The 24,493-nt window shown below is 40.9% G+C and overlaps 1 protein-coding gene across 1 annotated transcript; it reads right to left on the bottom strand.

The window, feature by feature from the left end:
* Nucleotides 1–1,126: 1,126 nt before the first annotated feature.
* On the bottom strand, nt 1,127–22,779 carry oprd1a (opioid receptor, delta 1a). Its single transcript, XM_084379484.1, has 3 exons — nt 22,251–22,779; nt 10,115–10,470; nt 1,127–8,098 (listed from the first exon to the last, which is right to left on the bottom strand). Exons 1-3 carry the CDS (start codon nt 22,499–22,501, stop codon nt 7,569–7,571), a joined length of 1,137 nt encoding a protein of 378 aa, XP_084235610.1. The 5' UTR covers nt 22,502–22,779; the 3' UTR covers nt 1,127–7,568.
* Between the last annotated feature and the right edge of the window lie 1,714 nt (nt 22,780–24,493).

Genomic DNA, 24,493 nt, shown 5'->3' with positions numbered 1-24,493 from the left:
TTGTGAGCCTGGTGCATCACAATAGATAGACTCATTTGTGTAAAGTAGAGGTCAGATCACGTTTATGCAGATACAGATACAGCAACTCCTCTATCAACTCGCCATGCCATACCCATCGTGCACTGTGCGACTGGATCTCCTGCTCTCCTAGAAAATTAATGGATTCCTTTGACTTGACATCCGTGGATGGATCCAGTGTATCTGCACCATTGGTCTGATTTTGTATTTGACGAAGACCTGGATCTCTCTTACCAAGAGCTATGAGTGCCTAACATAACTAACCTAACTTAAATCATTTAAATCATGCTTTAATTCCTTTAAGTCTTTAGAAATCAACAGGAAAACAATGAAATACATCGTCAGTAAACATTTTTCAGATGCATTCTGTATGAACATTTTGTGGCTCGGCAGAACGCTTCCTACTAATCTTGATTTAAAACACTTCAGGCCGCATTACATTTCACTTAAATATGTCTGCTGTTGCAAACTAGTAGCATACATAATTTCTAGGAGACAGAGTTTTTCTTCAAGATCTTAGGAGTTGTTATGACAGCAGCAGCACCACCACCACCACAGTGTGCTGCATATTGGAATGCAAATACTGGGCTCCTGTGAATATTACATCAGGGATGTGAGCCTTCCCCTCGGTTGTTAAAGTGGCCAGCCCTTGGTTAATCTACAGGGAGGCTTTCTCTGTTGTTGTGGATGGAGCAATCAGGATAATTGATAAGTGGCTACTAGAGAAGGAAACCTCTATAATTAAATTGAAACTCGTCAGCGCTTTCTCTGGAGCGCTGGATGTGGTGCCGCTCATCTCCATGGTGACTGCAAGATGCTGGTCTGAATTTGCAGAGGAGATGAGAAGTTGGATGTTTAATTTTCTGATAGTGGTGGATAGTCTGAGACAGCCTTGGGCCATCTCTCGTGTGTTTATCTGAAATGCACTTTGCAGTCCAATGTCATGTCTATTTTGGAGCACTCTCCCACTTTTCTAATTGAATCATGGTCATGCAAGATGGATTATTCCATTATGAACCAATACTTTCAAGAAAATATTATGCTATCCCATTTCCTACGTGTTTCCAGGAAACCAAAACAGAGGCTTTTATGGAAAAATGAGCCCATGCACTTTTCTCTCAGCTTCATTTTATTGTATTTTTTATATTTTTGCCAACAGTTTGAGTAAGGCTTGAAACACAGCTGCTGCATTGGAAATGTTTTATACAACAGATGCACCAGAAGAAGCTTAAAAGGTATTTGTTAAAGCTGCAAAATAACTCGTTTTCATGTCGAGTAAGATCAGCAGAATACACACTGCACTGCCATCATGGGTTACACAACGAATTAGCATCTTACACAAATGTACAGTTATTTATTTTCACACAGGCCATTCAAAGGTGTTTACAGTGTTCAGCAGTTTTATATCAAATAGAAAAATGGTAGTTAACAACAATTTAAATTACAAAAACAAAGCATATGAGGGCAGAATCCCAGATAGCAGACCTACGTCTTGCAGACATAAGCCCGACGAATAGAAGTCATGTGGGAAAGACGGAGTATGAGGAGCTAATTTGAAGGACGTTGGTGAGACGTCTGCATTTGGTCGACACCCATAACACGTCTCTCCCAGGTAGGTCGCTCCAACGTCTGCAAGACCTATGTGTACTACTGGGGATGAGGAAAGAGGATTAAAGGAGCAATCAGTAACAAGAACTCTTCAGTAACATTGATTGACAATCAATAGGAACTGTTTAGTATACAGTATGTGGCTCCTCCTGAGCAGCAGCCTCAGCTCTGCGGGCTCACAGCGCTTACCAGGCTCCCCCACTGCTCCCTCCCATCCCCTTTATACACCGGCAGAGGAGGTTAAATAAAAGTCAGTAGTGAATACTTCCCCCTTTCTGTATTCAGCTCTGACGGCACAACTGTCAAAAACATACTGCCGTCAAACTAGCAGAGTCCCTAGCTTCTTCATATGTGGTCGTGGTTTAACAATATGCTTTTAGAGCTGGTAGTTATGAATTTCTCATTTTAATTGTTTTCATCAGGTCAGTGTAAAGATCACATCAGTGTTAGTATGCAGTCCTATCAGTCCTTATATCCAACTGCTTTCTTTTGCCACTTACACAATGAGGGATCCGTCATTCCTGCCAGGACTGTGTTCAGCGGGACTGTGTCTGCAGAGTTAGGTTAATTTTGTTCTTTACCGAAAGATTGTGGTTTTTGCTTGAATGTTTATAAAGTCAACACATCATGTCTGTCCTGTTTTTACTGCCAACACGTCAAACACAGCAGCTTGGTCAGTGGCCCAACACTTCTAATTTTGACACTATAGTCAACCCTCTAGCATCACTTGTGAAGCGCTCCCCTACTGCAGTTGTATGAAGAGCAAGAAAATCCAGAGTCAGGGGATGGTCAGGGTGATGGGTCATGTACAGGACTTTGCCTCCAGAGATTTGAGTTTGTGTCCCCTTTGTGACCAAGAGTGAAGAGTGATTTGTTTTTAACCCTAACCCTAATGTATGTAAATGACACAACTTGCGATGCGTGAGTGACCTACTGCTGTTACTTACGTTGTATGACGTGAGCTCATCACTTATGTTACATAACCTACAAGACTAAAGGTATTGTAGTTATTAACCCATAGTATGATAACCCTAACCATAACCCTTCCTAAACCCAACCAAGTAGTTCCTGTTCCTAAAACCATAACTGTTTGGTAACTTTAATAGCAGTAATAAAGCCATAATAATGGGATCTACCTTACACTTGCCGCACAGTGCAGTGCAAGTGTCACTGCTAGTTTCAGAGAGACATAGTCGTCTTTTTAAAGCCCAGTGACCACACTGTGTGAATAGCAAATGTACTCACGCCCCTGGATGTGTTGGTCTGAAAGTTAAGTGTGGTCTGAGGCGCACTGATGGTGGATTGCTATCTTAAGGCAGCAGAAAGCGACAGGCCAACAAAAAGATGCTCTAAAGTCAAAGGCTCAGTCTGTTTCCTGCTATTTAAAGAGCGCATTATCCAGACAGTAAGACGCGTCTACACAGGCAGGTTCACACCGTTCATACACTCTGTGATCAGAGAGGCTGCTTTCAGTTATTTTAAACATTTCCATGTCCGCAGTAATGTACTGTAACAAATACTGTGGCACATTTATCAGCAAAACTAAAAGCTGGAGAGGAAATGCTGCATGTTAATGTAGAGATACACATATCGTTCTGCTGCTGGAGGATTTGCTGCTGGTGATTTCATTAATATTATCATCATTAAGGACATATATTTCTCTCCTCTCATCCCACCTTTATTGATCAGGATGATACTTTTTATGACCCGTCCCATCTGATCCATAGACCGCCTCCTCCTCCTCAGTTAATATCAGTGTATTTTTTCATATGCAGTCAAACAGAGCTGTTGATGGGACAGATGATGGTGAAACAATGGGGCAGAGGGTCCAGCAGCCGAGGATCGCCTACGTGTCCCTCAGCAAAGACGAGTGCTACTGTGCAATATGTGTAAGGTCCTGGCGCAGCTGGCTCTTTAAGCACTCGGATTGGTTTGATTTATGTTCTGCCCAAAACACACCATGACTAGTTCAGTCTAAATACAACCCCTTTGCATCGTGCGTCGCACTTCCTGCCCAGATTATCTGCCGTTTAACAAGCAAAATGGACTTGGACACGCCCTAAATGCACTAGCGCTTTGCACTATAGACTGTCTAAATATGGCAATGGCAATATGTGAACTGTTTGTCAGCAAGCATTATTTTGGTGGAAAAGACGAGGAGTGAGGATGTGTTGCCAGGTCTTACGTTTCAGGTTAATGTTGACTTTTTTCAAAATTAAACCAAGACCACAATCTTTCTCAAACCTTAGTGAAGTACTGTGATCGCATAAACAAAATCATTTAAAAACGTATACCTCATTTGCATTAACTTGGTAGATGAAGAGCAGATATGGGAAAATAGATAAAACAAGTTGTCATTTGTGCAGATTTGCTCAGTAAGCACTCTGTTGCAAATGTTTTATTCTAAACCTTCCCTCATTGAAGTATTAACAACTAAAACTAGGACGGCATTACTTTTTTCTTAAAATGGATTTGTTGCAAATTAGCAGCATATAAACATGACTCGGAGGACGCAGTGTTGAATGCTTTTGACAGTTTTTAGTGTCACCAAAGAGTTATCATTAAATTATATGTGGCCTTAGATATTAAGATTATTTGGTGATCTACATTTTTAATTTTTCGTCTCCTGTGAAATGTTTTTTTTTTGCCAGTTATAACCACAATACCCTGAGAGGGGAAAAGCACTGATGAAGGTTTCTGTGACTCATTACAATGAAGATTGGAGTAATTGTTTTTGATGGCATGCTGCCCGTTTGCTTCATGAATATAATTCATTTTGTCATTTTGTCAGCTCGTGTAATATTGTGATGAAGTGCTGCCAGGGGGAAGGTGTGTTATAGGGGATCATTTTGGGAAACCTGCACCTTGTTGGTTTCTGTTTGTCCCTCCATATTTAATGATAGTGAAAGTTAGAGGGCACTTGGCGCTCCAGGAGGCAGGGTATAGTGTTAAAATAACCCAGGGTGATCACTTGGAAAGGACATTAACTTTGTAACTGTATCCAACAAATGAGACAATCTTTTGAATCTCAAAATATCAAATGTCAAAGTATCACCACTGAGAATAACTTGATAATAAGGAAATCATGGACACACACACACTTCAACTTTGATTGTACCCTGATTACACATTGTTTGTTAAAGTTCTATTTCATTCTAGATTTATTAGAAGCAATCAGCTTTTGTTGAATTATCAAAATACCCTTGTCATTCTCTTTTGGAAAACTAGTTCTGTACATTTCTGTCAATCTGCGCCTATTTCTATAAACAAGATCTTTAGGCAACGGACAAGATTTTGGTATCAGAAGCGTTCTGGTTTCCGTTTTTAGTCCAGGTTTTATTGACCCATCACATTTGAGCGGGCTTTAGTTGCATGCAGGTAAAGATTCCATTAAGAGAGCGCAAGAGGTGAAACGCATTGGCTGAAACTCATCAGCTATCGTTTGCAGACAGACTTTTTATTAGCTTGTTTTTATTAATCTGCATTAATTATCAATTTAAATGAGAGTCATCTCTCAACCTGTCCTCTCTCAACGTCACTAATTGGACTGTAAACAACAACTGAAAGAGAGACTTTTGGACAGGATATCTGTCATCAGATATCTCATGGCTTAACCAGACGCTCTGAAACATTACCCCAAAATGATCAGACGATAGCTGATGGGTTCAGAGATTGGCCCTTATATTTGCAAAGGTAATGGTAGCTGAGAGACGTCCTGCACACCCGACAAATGCAACACTTGGTCGAAGCTAAGCAGAGAGCAGGTATATACTACAGTACATTTTAAATCACAACTGCCATTGTAAGAAAATATACAGGAACACTACTAAAATGTAAATCTCCAATAGACAGCACACAGAGTGGTCAATTCTTATTGTCTCTGTCACTCTCTGTGGGGAACGACAGTCAACCCACAAGCAAATTGCTTAATCTGTAAACAGAGCAGGTATCCATCTCAGCTCTGGATTGTTTTCGTCCCTTTTTGTTTATTTTGTTTTTCATTCAAGCCACGAATCCAAAGCATGGTGGTGAAATATTACAATCCAAAAAGTATTAAGAAAGCTTACAGAATCACAGGCACAGCTCAAAGTCATTATATCTGTGGATGAAAAGCCAAATTTGATTCAAATGCAAAAGCATTGTATTATCTACAAATACACATTTATTCACTTTTTCCTTTCAGTTTCCATGTCAAGTCAGTTTAATTCATATGTTGCCAAAAATCACAAATTACAACTTAGCCTCAAGGGGCTTTAAAATCTGTACAACATATGACACCCTCTCGCCGTGGGTCTGAATCTTCTTTGATTTATATTCCGTTTTATCTGTCGCACATTTACAATTTGTCATAACATTCCAACATTAATCAAAACTATGGCATATTTTGACATGTCTACATGTCAACACATATGTAGCCATCAAAATATTTATCATATGAAAGCAGATTCCCATAAACTCCGTATTATTACCTCTGACATAGCACATCTGCTATGCAAAGTTGACATGGTCATTAACTTCATGGCATCCATTGATTGATGTCTCCAGTTTGATTAATGTCAGGATCTGTTGGAGTAAATAAATTACCTGGAATAAATTACTATTCTGGTCTATGCCATTCAGTACCTCTTTAATGTGCTTTGGTGATTCGATGTGACAGATGTCAGGCTCATATAGATGCTGATCAATAATCTCCTTGAAGCAGCGAAGCTCCTGTGGTGTTCCTTGACTTGACAGTTGGTTTGAATAAAGAACTGATAAGGTGAGTGGTGTGGCAGCCAACTGTTTTCCTCAGTGGCAGGTTTAGTATTCTTTAGTGATTCTGCACAGAGGCTCACTGTGGGGCTTGACACCACACTTGAAAGTCAAGTAGATGAGGAGCAAAGAAGTCCATAGAAATCCAAGCTTCAGTGGTTTGATACTATTCTGACATTTTCCATCCGAGCACAAAGCCCCACAAACACAAGTCAATTATTTCATGTCCTTTATGGCAGACATTTTCAAACCTGTGGAGTCCCAAATTATTCTCTCAACACAGTTTACGGTAGCAGAGTGTAAAGGGAAAAACAATGCTCTTTTGCTGTACAAAAAATGGTCGCCTGAATGACACAGAATACCAAATAAGATTCCCCTTCTTTGCCAGAGAAGAGAGAGTTTGACCTTATTGTGCAAGAAACTATGCTGCAATTCATCATCCAGCTGTCGGTGGGTATCACTTGTGTGGTTCTGCTCTCTAAGGCTCATTTGTTTTGTGTTGATGTTGAAGATACAGATGAGATGGTTGTCTCTCGATGCTGATTTTTCTCCTTTAGAAGAATCACCAAAATCTCTTTTGTTTCTTTCAATGCACAGGAAAAGTGTTCCTTAGGAGTAACTTAAGTTTGAATTGAAAAGCTCATTGTTCCACACTTCTGCCTTTGTTGCACAATTTCCACCCTCACAGAGTCAGTATTTTATTTAAAATGCACTCTGATGGATGGTGTATTAATGATGGATTTGGACCTGTAGGTGTTTCTTGGTCCTGTTTGCATCATCAAAAAGTCCTTGTGAGCTTGTACTCTGATCCTGTGAGCAGGCACATCTGACTGGGGATTTTCTGTTTCATAATCTTGCATTAATGTGTGGGTATACTCTTTGGGCTATCGCCCCATCTACTGTCAGTGCCTTTGAAAGGCATCACATTTCCTGTGAATTTTTTTTTTTTAACAGAACTAACAGAAGAATAAGATCGGAGTGAAACTTGTTTTCCATTATCTCTAGCTTTTCTGGTGTATGTCCAGTATGTCAGCCAAAAAGGAGAGAAAAAGTGACATGACTCAGTTCCTTTAGACAAGTCTTGCGAAGATCTCTTAAAACTCCGTTGTGGAGATTTGGGTGACCTCTGATTGCAGATCCTGCTGAATCCTCCTGGAGCGAGAGCTGTGGGGGACCCAGTCCATGCCTAGTCATGCCGGCTTCTTCCCTGCTTCTGATGGAGCGCAGACAGATACTGGCTCCCTGGTGTTGTTTCGGCCTCTGGTCATACTGTTCTGCTCGACGCGGGTCCGACAGGGAAGGCAGAAATCCCTGAAGCACCGTTTAAAATTTTCATCCAAGAATGCGTAGAGGACAGGGTTGAGGCTGCTGTTGGTGTAGCCCAAGGCAATGCACAGGTGCCAGCTTGCGATCACAATAGGGTTCCTGCTGTCAATCTCCACCATGGTCTTCACGATGATGAAGATGTGGATGGGCGTCCAGCAGATGATGAAGGCTGCAACAATCACCAGGACCATGCGGGTGATGCGGCGCATGTTGCGGTCTTTCTCCTTGGAGCCTGAGAGCAGGCGAACGCTTCTCAAACGCAGAATCATCAGGCCATAACATATGGTGATGACCATCACAGGGACCACAAAAGCAAAGATGAAGACACAGATCTTTGTAACCGTGTCCCAGTACCAGTCAGGGGCAGGGAACTTCAGCATGCACAAGGTTTTACCTGGAAAGAGGGCAGGTAGAATTAGAAAGGATTTGGAAAAAAAATGGATGTTTATACTATCATGACTAACCCCAAGCTACATCTGTAGGCTTACTTAGAATACATTAACCCCAAAATATAACTGTTGTTGCTGCTGTGCAAGAGAAGTACATACAACATGCCATCCACACACATTGGAAGGCAAAGGTGGTAGTAGACCATTTTTTTCCTGCCCCTTACTGATTCTGATAATTTCGATACCTGAACTTTATCAAATGCATTAACGTTACATTAATGAATGCATTAAAAACTTTATCTCTATTCATCTCTTTTAACCACCCCCTTCTTATCAGAAAACAACTATACAGGTAAACTGTGAAAGCAGCTTATTAGGAGCCATATTGACATTTCTTGTTCGGCAGCAACCTCTACATGCCGTAGCCATTATTACAGTAGCAAAGGAGGAAGTCAGGAGCAGTTGCAAACAGGTGTACAGTTTCTAATGAATACATTCTGTGGTATTGGATGGGTGCATAGTCTCGTGATACCGATTCCTGCACTTTTGGCAGTATCTGAGCCATTTCTGTTACTGGTATTATCATTGGAAAAACCCTGGCGTATTGGTGGAAAACCTTTTGATGTTAGGCAATTAAACCATAGGTTATGATAAGATCTTGGTCACGACTAACAAGAAAGTGAACACTTATTGCAAGTCTGTCATAGGACACATGACACTTGCACACGAAACTCGCCTGCACTACACGTCCACCCACCAGCCTGACTTCCTCACACATATGTCCTGTTCCCACATACATACTACATAAAACAATCTCTCTTGTCTCTTACAAGCTTGAAGGTTGTGAGTATTTTTAGCAAATATCATATAATTAACTCTTAGTAGAATGTTATTTTCTTCTATTGCGACAACACTAATTTACATTGTTTATTTGTCAACCATTGTGTTTTCACATGAAGTTCTGATAGCTCATTAAAAGGATGTCTTTTAGTAAGTGGACTGCTATGATTCACTTTGCCCTCATTTTATTTGAAGTACTTTTAAATAATTGAGGAAGGAAAGCAAAGCAAGAATAATTGGTTCTCTCCAGGTTGTTGCTCACAACTTCCCAACCCCTCCAGGACACACCATCAGACAACTTCTGAGTCTTGAATCACAATGTTATTAAATGGCAGCCTATCATGCCTCTAGTGTACAGGTCCATGTGTGAACCAGAGGTATTTTGTTATACAAAGGGCACATTCATGTCTGCACTGGTACTAAATCTTGGCAATGGTTGCAAATCATGTTTTACAGATTTATCTAATATGAAGATAATTCATAGGAGCTCATGGAACTGGCTGGAACTTCCGAGTCTTCTTTCTCGAGTTTTCTGTTATGCACAATGTTTTTTTCTCTTATCAGGAATTCATTAGAAAAATAATTTGCCTCTTCAGGGTTGTGACCTGAGCTGGGACTAATAACTAACTAACTGAGTTGAACTAATCTAATAAACATAATCTTTCAAAATGCCTAAAAACTTACCCAGACACACACACACACACAAAGAGATTTTGTGACCCCTGGTGCGTAGGAAAATAAGAACAGCTCCCCCAAAAAGGAACTTCCCTGAGCTACAAATGGAAATCAAGACTTATCCTCTGGGTTTCAACAGAGGGTTCTTCAGATCCAGTTGTCTAAATATTATTAAGGCTTTTCACTCAGTCTAACAATCCACAAAGGGTAATTTGCAGTCATGGGTTGAACTGGATTCATAATAACCATTATTCTTGCTTTTCCTTTGAGTGCCATGTAAGCTCTGATGTACCAGAGGCTTGGCCTAATAAGTCATAAATATACAGATCAAAGCTTGTTGAAGGTCTTCTCTCCTCTGAATTGTTGGCAAAGATTCAGCTGGGTGAGCCATACAGATCCAGGGCAGTATGACTCACCCAATTCTAGATAAGAGAAAGATAATACTATACATGAAGAACTTAAATAGGTAATGAGAGATAAAACAGTTGAAGACAACACTATCTCACCACTATCTGTCACTTTGGTCACAGCCATGACCATAATGGGAACCCCAATCGCAGAAGACAGAACCCAGATGAGCACGTTGATCATCTTGGCCTTGACCGGCGTCCGAAACTCCAGCGCTCTGACTGGGTGGCACACGGCGATGTAGCGGTCCACGCTCATCATAGTGAGGGTGAAGATGCTTGTGAACATGTTGTAGTAGTCAATGGCGATAATGAGCTTGCACAGGACTTCCCCAAACGGCCAGGTGTTCATGAGGTACTTAGCGCTCTGGAAGGGCAGCGTGCTGGTGGCCAAGGCGTCGGCAAGAGCCAAATTGAAGATGTAGATGTTGGTGGCTGTCTTCATCTTGGTGTATCTGGTTGTGATCACAGAGCAGAGAAAAGTGTTTGCAGTAAGTGGCAGCAGTAATGAGAGCAGCTGGGTATGGAGGTCTCTGTCATGGGTATGGGGATTTAAAAGTGTGCAGTGTGTTTTTATGGCTCAGATGAAGAGTTAATTCCCTCATGCTAAAGATGTGCAGTGTAGAGCTCCAAACCTCTAATGCTCATTCTTCACAGCTTAATTTTTTTTTTTTTCTAAATGAGTGATATGAGATACTGGTTACAATTGGCTGGTTGGCCTTTGATCAAGCAGCCTACTTGCTCAAAAAGCACCAGAGAGTTGCCCAAAAGAAAATACTTCTGCTATCGAATTGAGGTTCATATATATTGCATGTGTTGGACTCTGCTTTTAGCATGGGACTGTGCATTTTCCTTTGTGTGTGTATGTATCAGCACTGAATCAGTTTTATTGGCTACAATATTGGCTCATCGAGGTCAGAAACTTTCCTCTGGGGAAAAAGGCTTATTTCCAGAAAGGCTTCTCTTATCAGAAACATTGCATGATGTATTCAAGCTGTATATAAATCTCAGCTGATGTAGTTTTCTTGGAGATAGCAGGATTTTTAAATCACTGCATCCAATTGCAAGTCAACCTCGAAGCATAGTGGAGCACCCAAAGGGAACGCATTAGGGACCAGAAAAGTGCTAAATATTATTAAGATATACTGTATAATGCATACTACAATGCTGTATGACTACATTAGACTGAAAGTATATGGAATTAAGCTGATATTGTATGGACTTGAATATACTAATCTTTTGTATTTTTGAAGGATAAAGAATTGGCTGAACGAACAAGGACAGTAGATTACATAATAGAGAAGAAAAAATGAGAAAAACACTCATATTAGTGGTGTTATCTTTGTTATTCTCTTCCGTTATTATACATTCAAACCCATTGTCTAAATGGATATTTGTATTGATTTTTCCTCTGGTCATTTTTCACACAGGCAGTATAAACAATAACCTATGGGTCTTGGTGGTGGCAGTGATGGGAGGGGGCTCCACATTCCATCAAGATGTTCGATTTTTGACCTTCTTTGAATGACCCTTTAATCATTCCTAATAATATGTGGAAACTCAGCTGTTATTTAAAGATATAATAAGTAACATTTCTGCATTAAAATCTCCAAAAACAACTAGACCCTTATTCTATGTTTTGTCTAGTTTTGTGCTTACGTTATCCTAGACGTTTCCAGCAATGTTCACACCCAGAGAAATCCTAATTTTTTTCAAGGTAGCGATGCATTTCATTTGGTCGCCTGTCACAATTATATCTGGGAAATTCTTAGATGATACATCAGAGAAAGAGGAAGGAAGTCGGAAAATGTGGCTAAATGTAACGTGAATAACACTTTAAAACATTACTTTCACATTCACAAACATTTGTGCCTGACTCAAATCAAATAGATTTTCAACATAATGATGGTTGTTTAACAGTGGAGACAACAACTCCCATGATTCCACACTACTTCGACTGAGAAGAGACCTCTAGTAGCAGAAAATTACATACTGTGTATTTAAGCATTTAGCACTGAATTGAAATAATGTCATGTATTTATCAGGATTTGTCAATGTTTGCTGTTTTTCATCCTTTTTTGGGCTAAGGGACTTTTACCTAACACGTCTCTGGTACGATGGGTTGAGAGGCAGTTTGACACTGAAATAGAGAATATATCGATTCATTTCATTCAAAATCTATTAATCTTTTTTATTGGGATTTTTTTAAACCATGCAGATTTGGGTGTGACCTAAATTTCAGTATTTGGCAGAAGCCATCCAAGCAAATAACAAATTTAAATTTTTGGTGTATACACAAGGGGAAAGACTTACATTCAACTGGATGGAAAGCCATATATAGAAAAGTTTCACACCAAATTCAGTTTATAAGAATGGAAGTGCCACGACCAGTTCTGGTTGGAACAAACTGTCTTAACTCCACAGTAACTTCACTAAATAAAAACATATTTGCAAAAAGCCTGCATTTTAAGTACAAAGTTATACAGTTAGATTTGGTGGATATGCTCTCTGAGTGAACACTTAAAGCATCAGAGCTGCAGGAGGATGATCATCTGAGGAACAGTTAAAGTGTCAGCAAGCTTGCCACGGGTAAATATATATGTATACAAGACCTTGATAGTGCTTGGATTTACAGAGCAGTAACTTTGAGCCTCAGTCATCTAAAAATTGAGAGCTTATCACACTTTCTTATTATCACTCTCTGGATAGGATACAAGCATACAGCACTTTGCTGATGGCTGCAGCGTGTCATTGGTTGTGCTTTCTCGTGTTAGTTCCTACTTCGAATAAGCGGCGGATCGTGAAGGTAACCAGCAATTTGTAGCCCTCCACCTTTCCCCCAGCCTGCGGTGGAGCAAGCTATCATTGAGTAGACAAAAGTGAGAAAATGATGGTCATGGCTTTTTAGTTTCTCTCCTGCGTCCATGTTTTTTACTTTCAGACATCTTCTGTATTTAACTGTTTCATCTTGTTTGCTTTCAGCTCTTCCAGGACTTCCATAGTTTGCTGTTTCATAACACAAAATAAGGCAGGACTTTGTTTGTAAAGAACTGATATGGAATGTTACAGAATCAGTGGAGCTCTGTAAGTGGCTAACCTTCGTTGCGGGGAGGACGAGTGTTCGCAGCTTCTCCTTTGATCACCAGTCACAGCAGTGGATTGGCATGCTGCTTTTAAGTCATCAGTTAGAAAACACACCTTCAAACAGGTAGCCATGCTGTGACGGCCGAGTCAAGCAATTCTAGCATATGTATAAAAGCCCCAGACAGACCAAATGCGAGCTAGCATATCAAGTTAATGCCACTGTTGTATGCTGACATCAAGCCTGGAGAGGAGAGAACACGTTTACGTGATTGCTGAGCCGCAATTCACTTCAGTTGTGTTTTATTTCTATTTTCATTGCACTTCAACCCTCTAGAAGTTGTAAAACATTGACAACTGCTTTGGCACAAGGGGGAGGCGGCACCCTTTGGTTTGTGAGCATATAGAGCCACCTGGCTCGGCTCTTAAGTGCCCAAGCAGAAGACTCGAGATTCGATCTGTGTTGTTGTCTCTACTATGTTGAGCAAATGCATGTGCTAATACATAAAATCACACGCATTTGGGGGGTGCTAATTTCCAGTGCTGCACAGAGGCAAATTTGAGTACTTTTCCTGGTGTCTACATGTCTGCCTGTGGACACAATTTGTCAACACAATAGTGTCACAACTGTGCAAGAAGCAGTCACAGTTGAAGGCTGAAGGGTCTGAAGGTGGTTGTAATGTACAAATCAAGCAGTCACGGGTCAGAACGTGAACATGATGATGTGTGATCCCATCCAAAGATGGTCTCCAGTTATAAATATAACAATGAGTCCCATCTGTTGTTCCATTATTCACTGTCTTTCAGTGACATCAGATGACATCCTGATAACTGTCTGTCTCCTTTCTGTGTAGTTGAAGGAGAGTCTACATTATACACATTATAAATTGTATTTAAGCTTGAATGATAGGCCTTTTGTTGTTTGTACAGTTCACTCCATACCACACGGGAGGTGACAAATGAGAGCTTGGCAGGCTGTGTTTTCTCCACATGCATACATGTGATGATCCCAGATGTTTGGAGAGATTAACTCACTGCCCAGGTGTAATTAAGTGCAAAATGAATGTTCTATTTAGGTATGCTAGTTGTGTGTGCTCAATCAATAACAGTGCTTACTGGTTCGGACTGCAATAATTTCTCCAGGGAAGGTACTGTATGTTTGAGTGTGTGTGTGTGTGCCTGTGTGTGTGTGTGTGTGTGTGTGTGTTATTACCTGCACTCATCAGCTATTTGCATTTTTGTCATTAGACTTTTTTCAATAAGCTTCCCGTGTTTCCGTTCCCTGTTTTTGCTTGTTTGATAGATGGAAACATGCTAAAAGCCGCCATAAAAAGAATATGACTAAAGAAAATGTAAAGCCATCAAGGCTGACATCGGGACCCTGTGATAGCTCCTCAAAAGTGCTGTTTAAATGTCAGCTACACTTCTAGGGAATCTACTAGTATTTTCTGCTTTTGCTCACCAATATTCGTTTACAATTTGGCACATTAGCTATTAGCACTTCCTGTCTTCAACGTACCCATGGACGTACAGACAGCTTGCATTGGATTACTTTGATACTTATAAACATGATGATTCTAAGGCGAGTCCTGAATCCTCTTTTTCTGTGACTTCCGAGCAGATTTATGGATCTATTCTCGATGGACGTTGGACAACACATCCTCAACTGAATAGGTTTGCAACATCGGTTATGTCAGGTTCCCGTTTAGGTTGGTTAGGTTTAGGTTAAAATCATGGTTTCCCGTAAAAATTACTGCGTTACTTATGTAACTTCAGTTACAGCACAAACATACCTAGGTTACATTCATAATTTCAGTTATGTAACATTCAAAACATTATTTAGCAACAACGGTAAGTCGCTTTCACACTGGACATGAACAGCAGCCTCCTGGTTGGAAGGCCTGTTTGTTTGACCCAACCATCTGTCCCTGTCCTCCTCCCTATGCAGACTTGTATATACTACACCCCCGAGAGATCGTAACCTAACAAAAAAACAAATATGGGTCATAATGAGCCGCTTTCACACTCAACCTCTCTGGTAATTTTTCTGATGGAGTATGTGTTTAATATCAGATTTGACTGAGTTGCGACTCCGAGTACAATTTCTGGCTCAAATTCACCTAACACAGTGTTGTCTAATATTTCTCCCTGCGTCTTCTCTACAATTGTCCCCAACGAGAGGTTTTTGGCTTCATCCTGCTGTTTATCTGTCTTTTACAAACCACAACCCCGATTAAAAATGCCATCTGGAAAGATGAGTTAAATTATTGAGGCGCACAGGGATTACTTTATTTCCTACCTTGCCCTGACTGTAATGTTTATCCAATCTGGTTTAAGTCGCATTTACATTATTAGTTACAGCTGTCAAATCTAAATGCATGTCCCTTCATCTTGTAGGTTGAGGCGTATCTATTGAATAGGATTTTTGCAACACATAGTCACAGGGCCTCGACCCCATAAAATAAATCCAGCCTTATTTTTAGTTTATCTTTCAATCTCGACAAAAGGAAACAGTGAACCCATGAAGTCAGCACCTTACGGCTGGTTTCAAACACTCCCATGTTTGTTTTGTCATCCTAATCCGACGCCTGTATATACAAGAGAGCAGTGAGCTTTTGATAGTTACATAAGTGCTATCTGTGAAGCAAGCACAATATTAATGTAATGCTTTGAACTCTTGTGAAACATGAAAAGCAGCTCTTTGCTTGGAGAATAGATAGACACTGACATCAAACGTCATCAATCATTGATAGCAAATGGAAAATCACATGTTGAAGTTGTTTGGATTACAGCCATCAAATGAGACAACATAAAAAACAAAAACTGCTCTCTGTCTACTTCTGCATCTCAATCGGTTTGAAGCCTTTGATTTAGCAGCTAAAGCCTGGCTTCTGACATGGGGAGAGGATTATGTTTATAGTCACTTTTATAATTGAGCCATGATTTCACAGAAATCACTTTCCTCTTTCCCTAATCCAAGCTGACAAGAAAGGCCACAGAGACGCAGTGTGTCTCCCACTTTCTCCCCCCTTCAGTAAACAAATGCTGGGATGAATCGGCCGAGATGCTCTACCACCCAGTCTGCTGTATTATGACCCCGTGGAGATTAGAAATTAAATGTTGGAGAGGAGGGTAAAAATAATGTCCGTCTGCATCCTTTTCCTGTAGGGTCTGTTTGTACCTCACGAGGACGGTAAATCAGGGACGAAATAATTGAGAATTCAGATTGGTTGGTGTAGCTTTCTTGGCCCTGAGATATTATGTCACATCCACACAGGAGGATATCAAAGAGCTGGTGGTGTGGCATAAAGTAGGCAGCGGTGGCTCCAGGGGAGGCTGTTTTATGCTATTAAAGCACGAGTCTGGGTTGCAAAGTGAGCCTCCTCTCTGTAGGTGATAAGCACATGAGTAGACTTTAATTTCACACCACAATGCAACAGGGTTTTTTGTATGAAAACAACTGTGACAAGAAACTTTTCCATTTCCATGTTCTGCCATTGTAATCACGCAGCGGGGATGGAGGTTATGTTATGGTTAGTTGCTCTGCATCGAGAGGAAAGCTTTAAAACAGCCATCTTCCTTTTTGTAGGGTTGGAGGAGCAATTATGTGCCAAGAAATCTAAATGAGACACCCTTTTTCATGTTATAGTGAAGCACGTTCTCCATGGGCACAGTTCCACTCTGTGACCGTTTAATCACCCACTTTCTTTTCCCCCCACGCTTTCCTCACAGCGTGGACTCCCTGCGACGAGGCTGTCATGGCTGTCCAATTCCTTCCTCCTCCTCACACACGTCTTTTGATGCCACATCAGAAGGAAAAAAGTCTCATGGTAGCACATGGCAGGAAGAAAGAAGATGTACAACCTCTACTGACTGTGCCTGTAATATGTAAGAATTTACATATTGCACATTTTAAAAAACATTTTTAAACTAAAATTCAAACATTAACATTTTCAACAGAATGAGAGGAACGTCTGTTTTGATGTTATGTACTGTATGTATTGTGTTATTGAAGTTAGCATGCTAACCAGCACCGAGTTGGCTACGTTCCACAAGCTATCTTTGCTTCTTTTTAGTCAAATACATAAACAAGATAAACTCACAAAATGTCAAGAAAGGAAATACCCTCACACCTATTTCTCTGACTAAACAAAAAAATACAATCATACACCTTCTGAATTCAAGTTTTTCTCTTTTTTACCGAACTAGCTTAAGGCTACATTCAAACTTGATAGAAACAAAGTAAAACTCACCGCAACCATTATGGTTATTCTTTTCACTGTTCCAACAATCATAAACTGGTCAAACTGTTTTTTCCCTGCTACCCTGAAATTCTGAAACTCAGAAAGCTAATATTCACAATATCAGTATGGTAATAAAACAAACTCAGAAATATTCATTATTTCCATAACTGAGTAAATAAGCCTTGCTTGGAGGAAAATAAGGTCTCAGAACACTGTTTGGAGATAAAAAAAAAAAATTAAATAAAAGGTGGCAGGGCCCGCGAAATACAAAGTAAAACAGTATGAATTTTGTTTTTTTCTTTAAAGTCAGTCTGTTTATTCAGTTTATTAAGTCATAAAACGAAGACAGTATGATTATTTAATTTATTTAAGCATTAAAATCAGTTAGGGTTAGTAAGATTTTTTTCTGATTAAAATTTCTACGTAAAAAAGTACATAACTACATAACATAGCCCTTTAAAAAAAATCTAGTGAAAAATAACATGATTTTCTTTAGGCTTTGTCTCTTCTTCTCATTGAGAACAAATGAAATAGAAATGGACTGTTTGATTTATTGTCTCCCTTCATATAATTTTGAGTAAAAAAAAACATGTCATTAGCATTAGCTACTTTTGTTTGCATTAGTTATGCAGTAGAGTAAATACTGTGATTACTATTATGTGCACTTGCTGGTACAGTTTTATATAAAGTTAAATTCAGCTAGGTAGGTAGGTATCAGTCTTGGTTCTTTATTTCTCTGGAGTTGTAGGAGGCCATGCGTGACAACATCTACAGTCAACATATCAATCCTTTCTCTGCTGATACAGAAGTCAGGCTTGACTCTCCTGTGTTTCCAGGGCTAAAGGCCAAACACACACCCCTCACACACAGTCTGATATAAATGCTCAAGGTGTGATCGAAGACAGCAGTGGCCATATTGACTCAGCCCAGGAAATAAACAACCTCACACACATGCACAAACACACACATACACACACAGTCATGCTGCTACTGGCACTGGGCTGTGGTATTCTCGGCCAGATTTCCACTCCCAATCCCTAAAGAAAAAAAAATCTTCCTGAAGCTGTGTTGACTCACGCTCTCGCTTAATCCTTTGTCTTCACCAAAACTGTACCAGAATACCAATGTACAGTATGTGAACACTGTCCAAGATCTGCCTGAAATGGAACAATAATCCAGGAGAAGCAGCTTACTTAAGAATCCACTTTCACACAAACTAATCCAGCCTTTCACAAGCTGCACATCAAACTGATTTCAGACGGAGGCCACTTGATAATAAATTGCCTGAGCACTGAGCCAATTCTTATCTAACAGGTGTGGCAGCAGCAGCAGGAGCTGAAGCAGAGGCGAGGATTGCTGGAAGATAAGAGGAGCTGCTGCTGACCCATCCAGCATGGACCATCTGCAGAGGTGTCAGTGTCAGCCACTCCGTCAGTAATCAGACCGAGAGCTCTCAACGCCACAGCAGCCCAATGCCAATTCACACTGACGGGAGCATCCATGCAGACTCTTCTGTAGATGGGGCTTGTGAGCATTTGAGTGTCTCTATCCGGCAATCTAAAATTCATGACTTGAGTTCATAAAATTTTTAAACTGTGTGTTGTGTCAGGGAAGACATAAGCAGGATGCTTTCAAATGAGCCTTTGGTTTCTTAAATCTGAGTTATAATTACAGCTGAAATTATTCCTCAATTGAAAGAAGACTGATCAAATAACATTTAGGCAACTTGCAAATCATGTAAATTACTTATCTGATTTCTCTTTCAGCTACTGAAGTCTGAAGATTAGTTGTTGCTTTTCTCTATTTCATATCATTCTCAATGACATATCTTTTCTGGGATATGTTCCACTATTTCCGACATTTTAGAGATAATTCATTTCTAATGTAGTTGACTGATACAAAATGGAAATAATTGTTTTTTGCATCACTAGTTATAATCTATAAGATTGTTATCAAACTGGGGTTGCAACTTACAACATCTATCAGCTGTTCTGCTGATAATGTTCTCGCTACTTTGAACACATGGTCTGTTAGATATTAGAAGACAGTGAAAAGAAGCATTTCAAAATGTTCTAAATGTTGAGACGACGTCTTCAAAAAGCGTGTTTTGTTCGACCAACAGTTCAAAGATATCCAGCTGACTACCACACGAGACAATGAAAAGCAGCAAATCCTCACAATTGAGAAGCTGAGGGCATTTTTCCTTGAAAAATTACCTTGACGATAATTGGTTTCTCACAATGATTTGAATTCAGAATTGTCTGCACTGTAAACTGTTGGACAAGTCGCTGTTGTTAGGGGGATAAAAAAAAAAATGACAAAAAAAGTTTACTTTAGTTAAACTTTAAGCAAAGCCTGGATGATTTGTAATGACATTTCAGCACAAAACCTCCCTAGAAGGGCTCCGTGTCATTCATGTAACATTCTCAAAGTTTGAGCTGAAAGTCAAGGAAGGAAAAAAAAAACTCATGGAAAGCAAGGTAGCAGTGAGCAGATCAGATAATGACGAAGTATAACAGTAAGTAAATGTGTAATATGTAACTTCTGCTGTGAGGGGGGTTGTCTATCAAAACAAAAGACACTTGGGGAATGTTGAGTGAAGGGACGTGCAGAAGAGGGGTGGAAGAGCCGCTGCTTAGCTACTCAGGGCCGGCCCTGAGGGTCAGGTGCAGAGCCTTTGGAGGAATTAACATCCAGAGTCACATCAGCTTCTGCTCTGAGTCCTTTATCGACGGGAGGAGAGCTCAGAGATTACTTTCTAACTTTCAGGATTCAAAAGTGGATTTATCTTCACTCCTATTTATCAACCTGACTGCAGCAGAGATCAGCGAAGGTGACTTCAATTGTCGGCTGTTTTTATGTACTCTAATGCAGACTGCCGACTGGAGCTGGAGGCTACCATGAGGGTGGCAGACAGTGAAAGTGTTAGGGTGATAAATCTATTACACGCATCATGAACAGGATGATAAATGATGCCACATGGAGCTCAGTGTTTACCCACCTTTGTTTTTACACTACATCACATCTGTGTATAGGTTCGGGTGTCTTCTCTAAGTTGGCTCCCTGCAGAACTTTACAGATGTTCCGCAGGAGATTATAGACTCTGACAGGGATGGTTAACTTCCCCCCGCCTTCGTTGCTGCTGGGGGGGGGCTGGCATCCGTGAAGAGTCGCTCACTCGCACAAACATAAATGCCAGACGAATCGCTGCGCACAATTTGATTCACTGCCTTCTCCGTCCCAGCTCTCATCCATCTCCCCCTCGTCTCCCCCTTACCCTTCCTCGCTCCCTCTTTCTTTCTTTCTTCTTCTTCCTTGTTTTGCCCATTTTTCTCCCTCCGAGTCGTGAATGAAAATAACGGGCAGAGCTTTAAATATTTATGAATTCTACTTGGTTCAATATCCAAAGATTGCCACTTGCAGGGAAATGGCTTGCTTGCAGCTTTTCCTACATTCATCCATCTTTTCTCATTTTGTTTCAGTCTGCTGCTCTCTTTCACTGGGTACATTACAGTAATACCAATAACCATTTAGACCATGTTTCTATCTTATTGTGTACATTCTAGCCTGTCATGTCGTGTGTGTGTGTGGTGAAATATGACCACTGGCCTTGGATTTTTCACCTCCACCCGGCTGTGTCCTCGTCCTCTGCTTAAACTGGGGCATCTCCAATTAATTCTGCCTGCTTGTTAAATACGCCAGCCCAGCTGTAGTAATTAATGCTTCAGGTGATAGTAGAGGAACACGTTCGGAGATTAGAAGGTAGCTAATGTGATGGCTGAGGACGGGTAGCGCTGCTGCGAAAGATATAAGCTCATTTATTCCTGACAAGCGTGCAGGTCTGCTCCGGGACTGACAGGGTTCTGGTATCTAGTGACATAATGGGTGTGTTATGTTGCTTTTAGAGCTGAGGGAGAAAAGCAAACTGACCTCAGACTGACAATTATACTGCAAACATTCACGAATGGACAAAATCAGCCTACTCTGCACAAAACCCAGGCATTTAAATGGTTGGAACTGACTATAAAGCTTAAATTAAAAAATATGGTTATCGTCCCTGTTTGCATTCCATAAGGGAAGCAATAGGAGAACATACACTTTTTAATTCAGCGGCCAATTAAAGACCAAACAACTTGTCTCCCTGATTATTCACCTGCAGCATTTCCTTCCCCTCTTCCCATTAAACCCAGGTGTGTGCAGCTGATGGTCAACAGGTCTGTGTGATTTAATGGAGACTGTGGCAGCAGCCCTCTCTGCCTGAGGCACAGCTGACTCACACCAAATTGACAAATTGCGTCCGAGACGACCCTCTTACCATAAAACATGCACACGCTGCTGTCATGTGTAGAAATAACGAAGGAACCATCTGATGCTGCTGGGACGCACACACAAATGCAGCAAAGAGGGACGCACACAGGCACATCACTACCCCCCTCTACTCACAGTCAATCACAGAGAGATGGTTGTTAATGGGGCAATAAATACTGATCTACTTGGTGAGTTTAGAAGGAATAGGAGTGAAGTCTACCCTAAAAAAGGTTTATTTTGGACCATTTTTATTCATTCTGACAGGTTTCTGCACAAAAACCCCAAATGGACCCATTTATTGAGCAAAGGGCTGTAGAAAATCTCACTTTTTTATGCCATCAAACCTTTCTGTTAAGCTGAAATGATTCTTTGGAGAGTGTGTTTGCTACTTTAATGAAAGATGGGACATAGTAAAAGGCAAAAGCAAGCTTAAGACATGATTAAGATTTAGATTTTGTGTCAAAGATGCATCGAAATGTGTCACATCTGTGAGATCATCACTTAAACTCACTTAACAGGAGGTCTCTATGACTCTGCGAGTGCATGTTGGTGAATTTCACACGCAAATGGGTGTAATTTAGAGACGACGGCAGCAGTTTTACCTGACCACTCCGTACATGACGAGGACGTTGCCCAGAAGTCCCACCACGCAAATGACGGAGTAGAGAGCCGTGATGGAGATGGCTATGATTATCCCCCCGGCGCTCCTCACCGGACCCTGCTGCTCGGTGTAGTTCTGCAGCCTGTCGCCCATCAAGCCGCTCTCCTCGTCCGGGAAGGTGACATTGAAGGGGATCACGGAGTAGAGGTCGGACAGGGAGAGCTGCGCTCCTGGGACGGTGTACGGTTCCATGCTGCGGCGCTGTCCACTCTGGCCGCGGTGCTGAAAAACTTACTCACACAATTTTTGTGAAAGAACTTAAATATCTTGACGCGCAAAACCACAAGCGAGAAGTGGAACAGGAGTGCAAGAGTTTCCAGAAAATGTGTGGACGCAGAAGTGAGGACAAAGAGAAGAGGAGGAGGAGGAGGTCAGCTGTGTCTGTGCGCTCTGGCTGTGTGAACACCTTTTATACTCTCCAAGATCCTCCTCACAGCTGGAGCGCTCTCTTAAACCCGCGCGTCGACGTCAAGGCTGCGCAGGCTGAGCGTCAAAAGGGAATGGCATGGTGGTGTGCGCAACATACCTGAACCTTAAGTGGGAGAGTCACGATTTGATCTCCTGTTTGTGAGATAAACACATAACCTCGGAGCTGCAAATCATAACCCAATCATGAGCATTTAGGACAGAAAAGCCTTTTACAGTAAATATCTCATCAATCATTTGGTCTCCAGCTTCAGCTATGGACACCAGGAGTAGTGGATACTCCACTGCAGCTGACACAAGGTGTAAGAACAGTGCACATACAGGTGAAATTGATGTGTCTGCCTACAAGCTGTGAATATAATCACCCCAACAAACAAGCAAGTGCCAAAATCGATGAACTTCCCATTGAAGTCATGAAGGATGTGCGTGACAGAGATAAAGAGGTTTCACAGTGTTCTGACTGCCTGGGACAAAAGCCCAGATCAAACCACAAAAGAAAAATAAGAAACTATTTTTGTCAATGTCACGGGGATGAATAAGATGATGAAGGAAAATATTGCAATTGGGAAAACAATCTAACCTCAGCAGGATCCCTTCAAAAGCTTCTTTTATAGAACCAATCAAAATGTTTGTTCACAATAACTTCTGGGTGGAAAACCAGCTTGAGTTCAATTGGACTGCCTTTTTTCATGATGTTACTTCAAAGTGGATGCAGCTCATGCATCTAAAATGCATGTTTGATGCTTTAATCTCTGATAATAGCCTACCTTATACTTTCACAGACGTCAGCTTGGAACCCAATTTAGCTATTTGACTAGTTAACCCCAAAACTAGCAGTTCAACCAAGATGTCCCTGTTGGGTAGGGTTAGGGTGGTTGAACATGGTGGTCCGACCTATCTATGTTTAAAGGTATAAAGGTCGTAAGGAAGTCGATTTTTGAGTCTCATTTCCAACTCGTCAACCACTAACTCTTTGGGATTGTAGGTCGGGTCGGTCACCATCCCAGAACATAAGCGTTTGACGAGTTGAGAATGGAGGCTGAAAATGAAACCAGAAATAAACAAACTTGCTGATTTCACATATCTCTGCAATGCAAATCAACCCCTAGTTGTCTACCCGAAGTCACTTTTGTTGTTATCTTAGCTTTAATTAACACCACTTAAAATTTTGCTTTAACTTCTCTTTCTAAACATGCTAAACGTGATGACATGGCTTCACAAAACAGCCAGTGCTAATAAGCTGTGTTTGGCTAGCTCTCAATGCTAGATGGCAAACTACTGTAACTCTTGTGCTAATGGCTCAAATGCTAGCAAGCTGGGCACATGCTAACGCTAGTCAGTTACAATAGCTCTAAGAGTGACTTCCTATTCTCTCTGTACTGTTAGCTTTACTGGTGGCACAGTGGGGCGGTGGTCAGTCCTGTTGTCTCTCAGGACAACCCGGCATCAAGCCAAATAATGTAAAAGACCCGGCGGTCCACCGTGTCACGTTGTGTATGACCGTGAAAACAACACGGTCTCATTCTGTGGTCAAATTAGCAATAGTAAACGTGCAATGTCCAGTTACACTTTGACAATAAAAGCACAAAAATGATTTGGTTCAGGAAAGGTTATGGATTTAGCTTAAAATTAATTATTCACACAACTCAGAGTCCTGTGAATGAGCCCTCCAACCATCCCTGACCTCCTTATGTTGCAGACTTTTCTTTTTTTCCCTTTCCTTTCTTTCTTTATACTACCTAAGTCCTTTGTCACTGT

Source organism: Pagrus pagrus (genome assembly GCF_965226575.1).
Source record: "Pagrus pagrus genome assembly, chromosome: 17".
In the NCBI taxonomy this organism is placed as follows: Eukaryota; Metazoa; Chordata; class Actinopteri; order Spariformes; family Sparidae; genus Pagrus; species Pagrus pagrus.
This window is presented reverse-complemented; position numbering and strand designations above follow the sequence as displayed.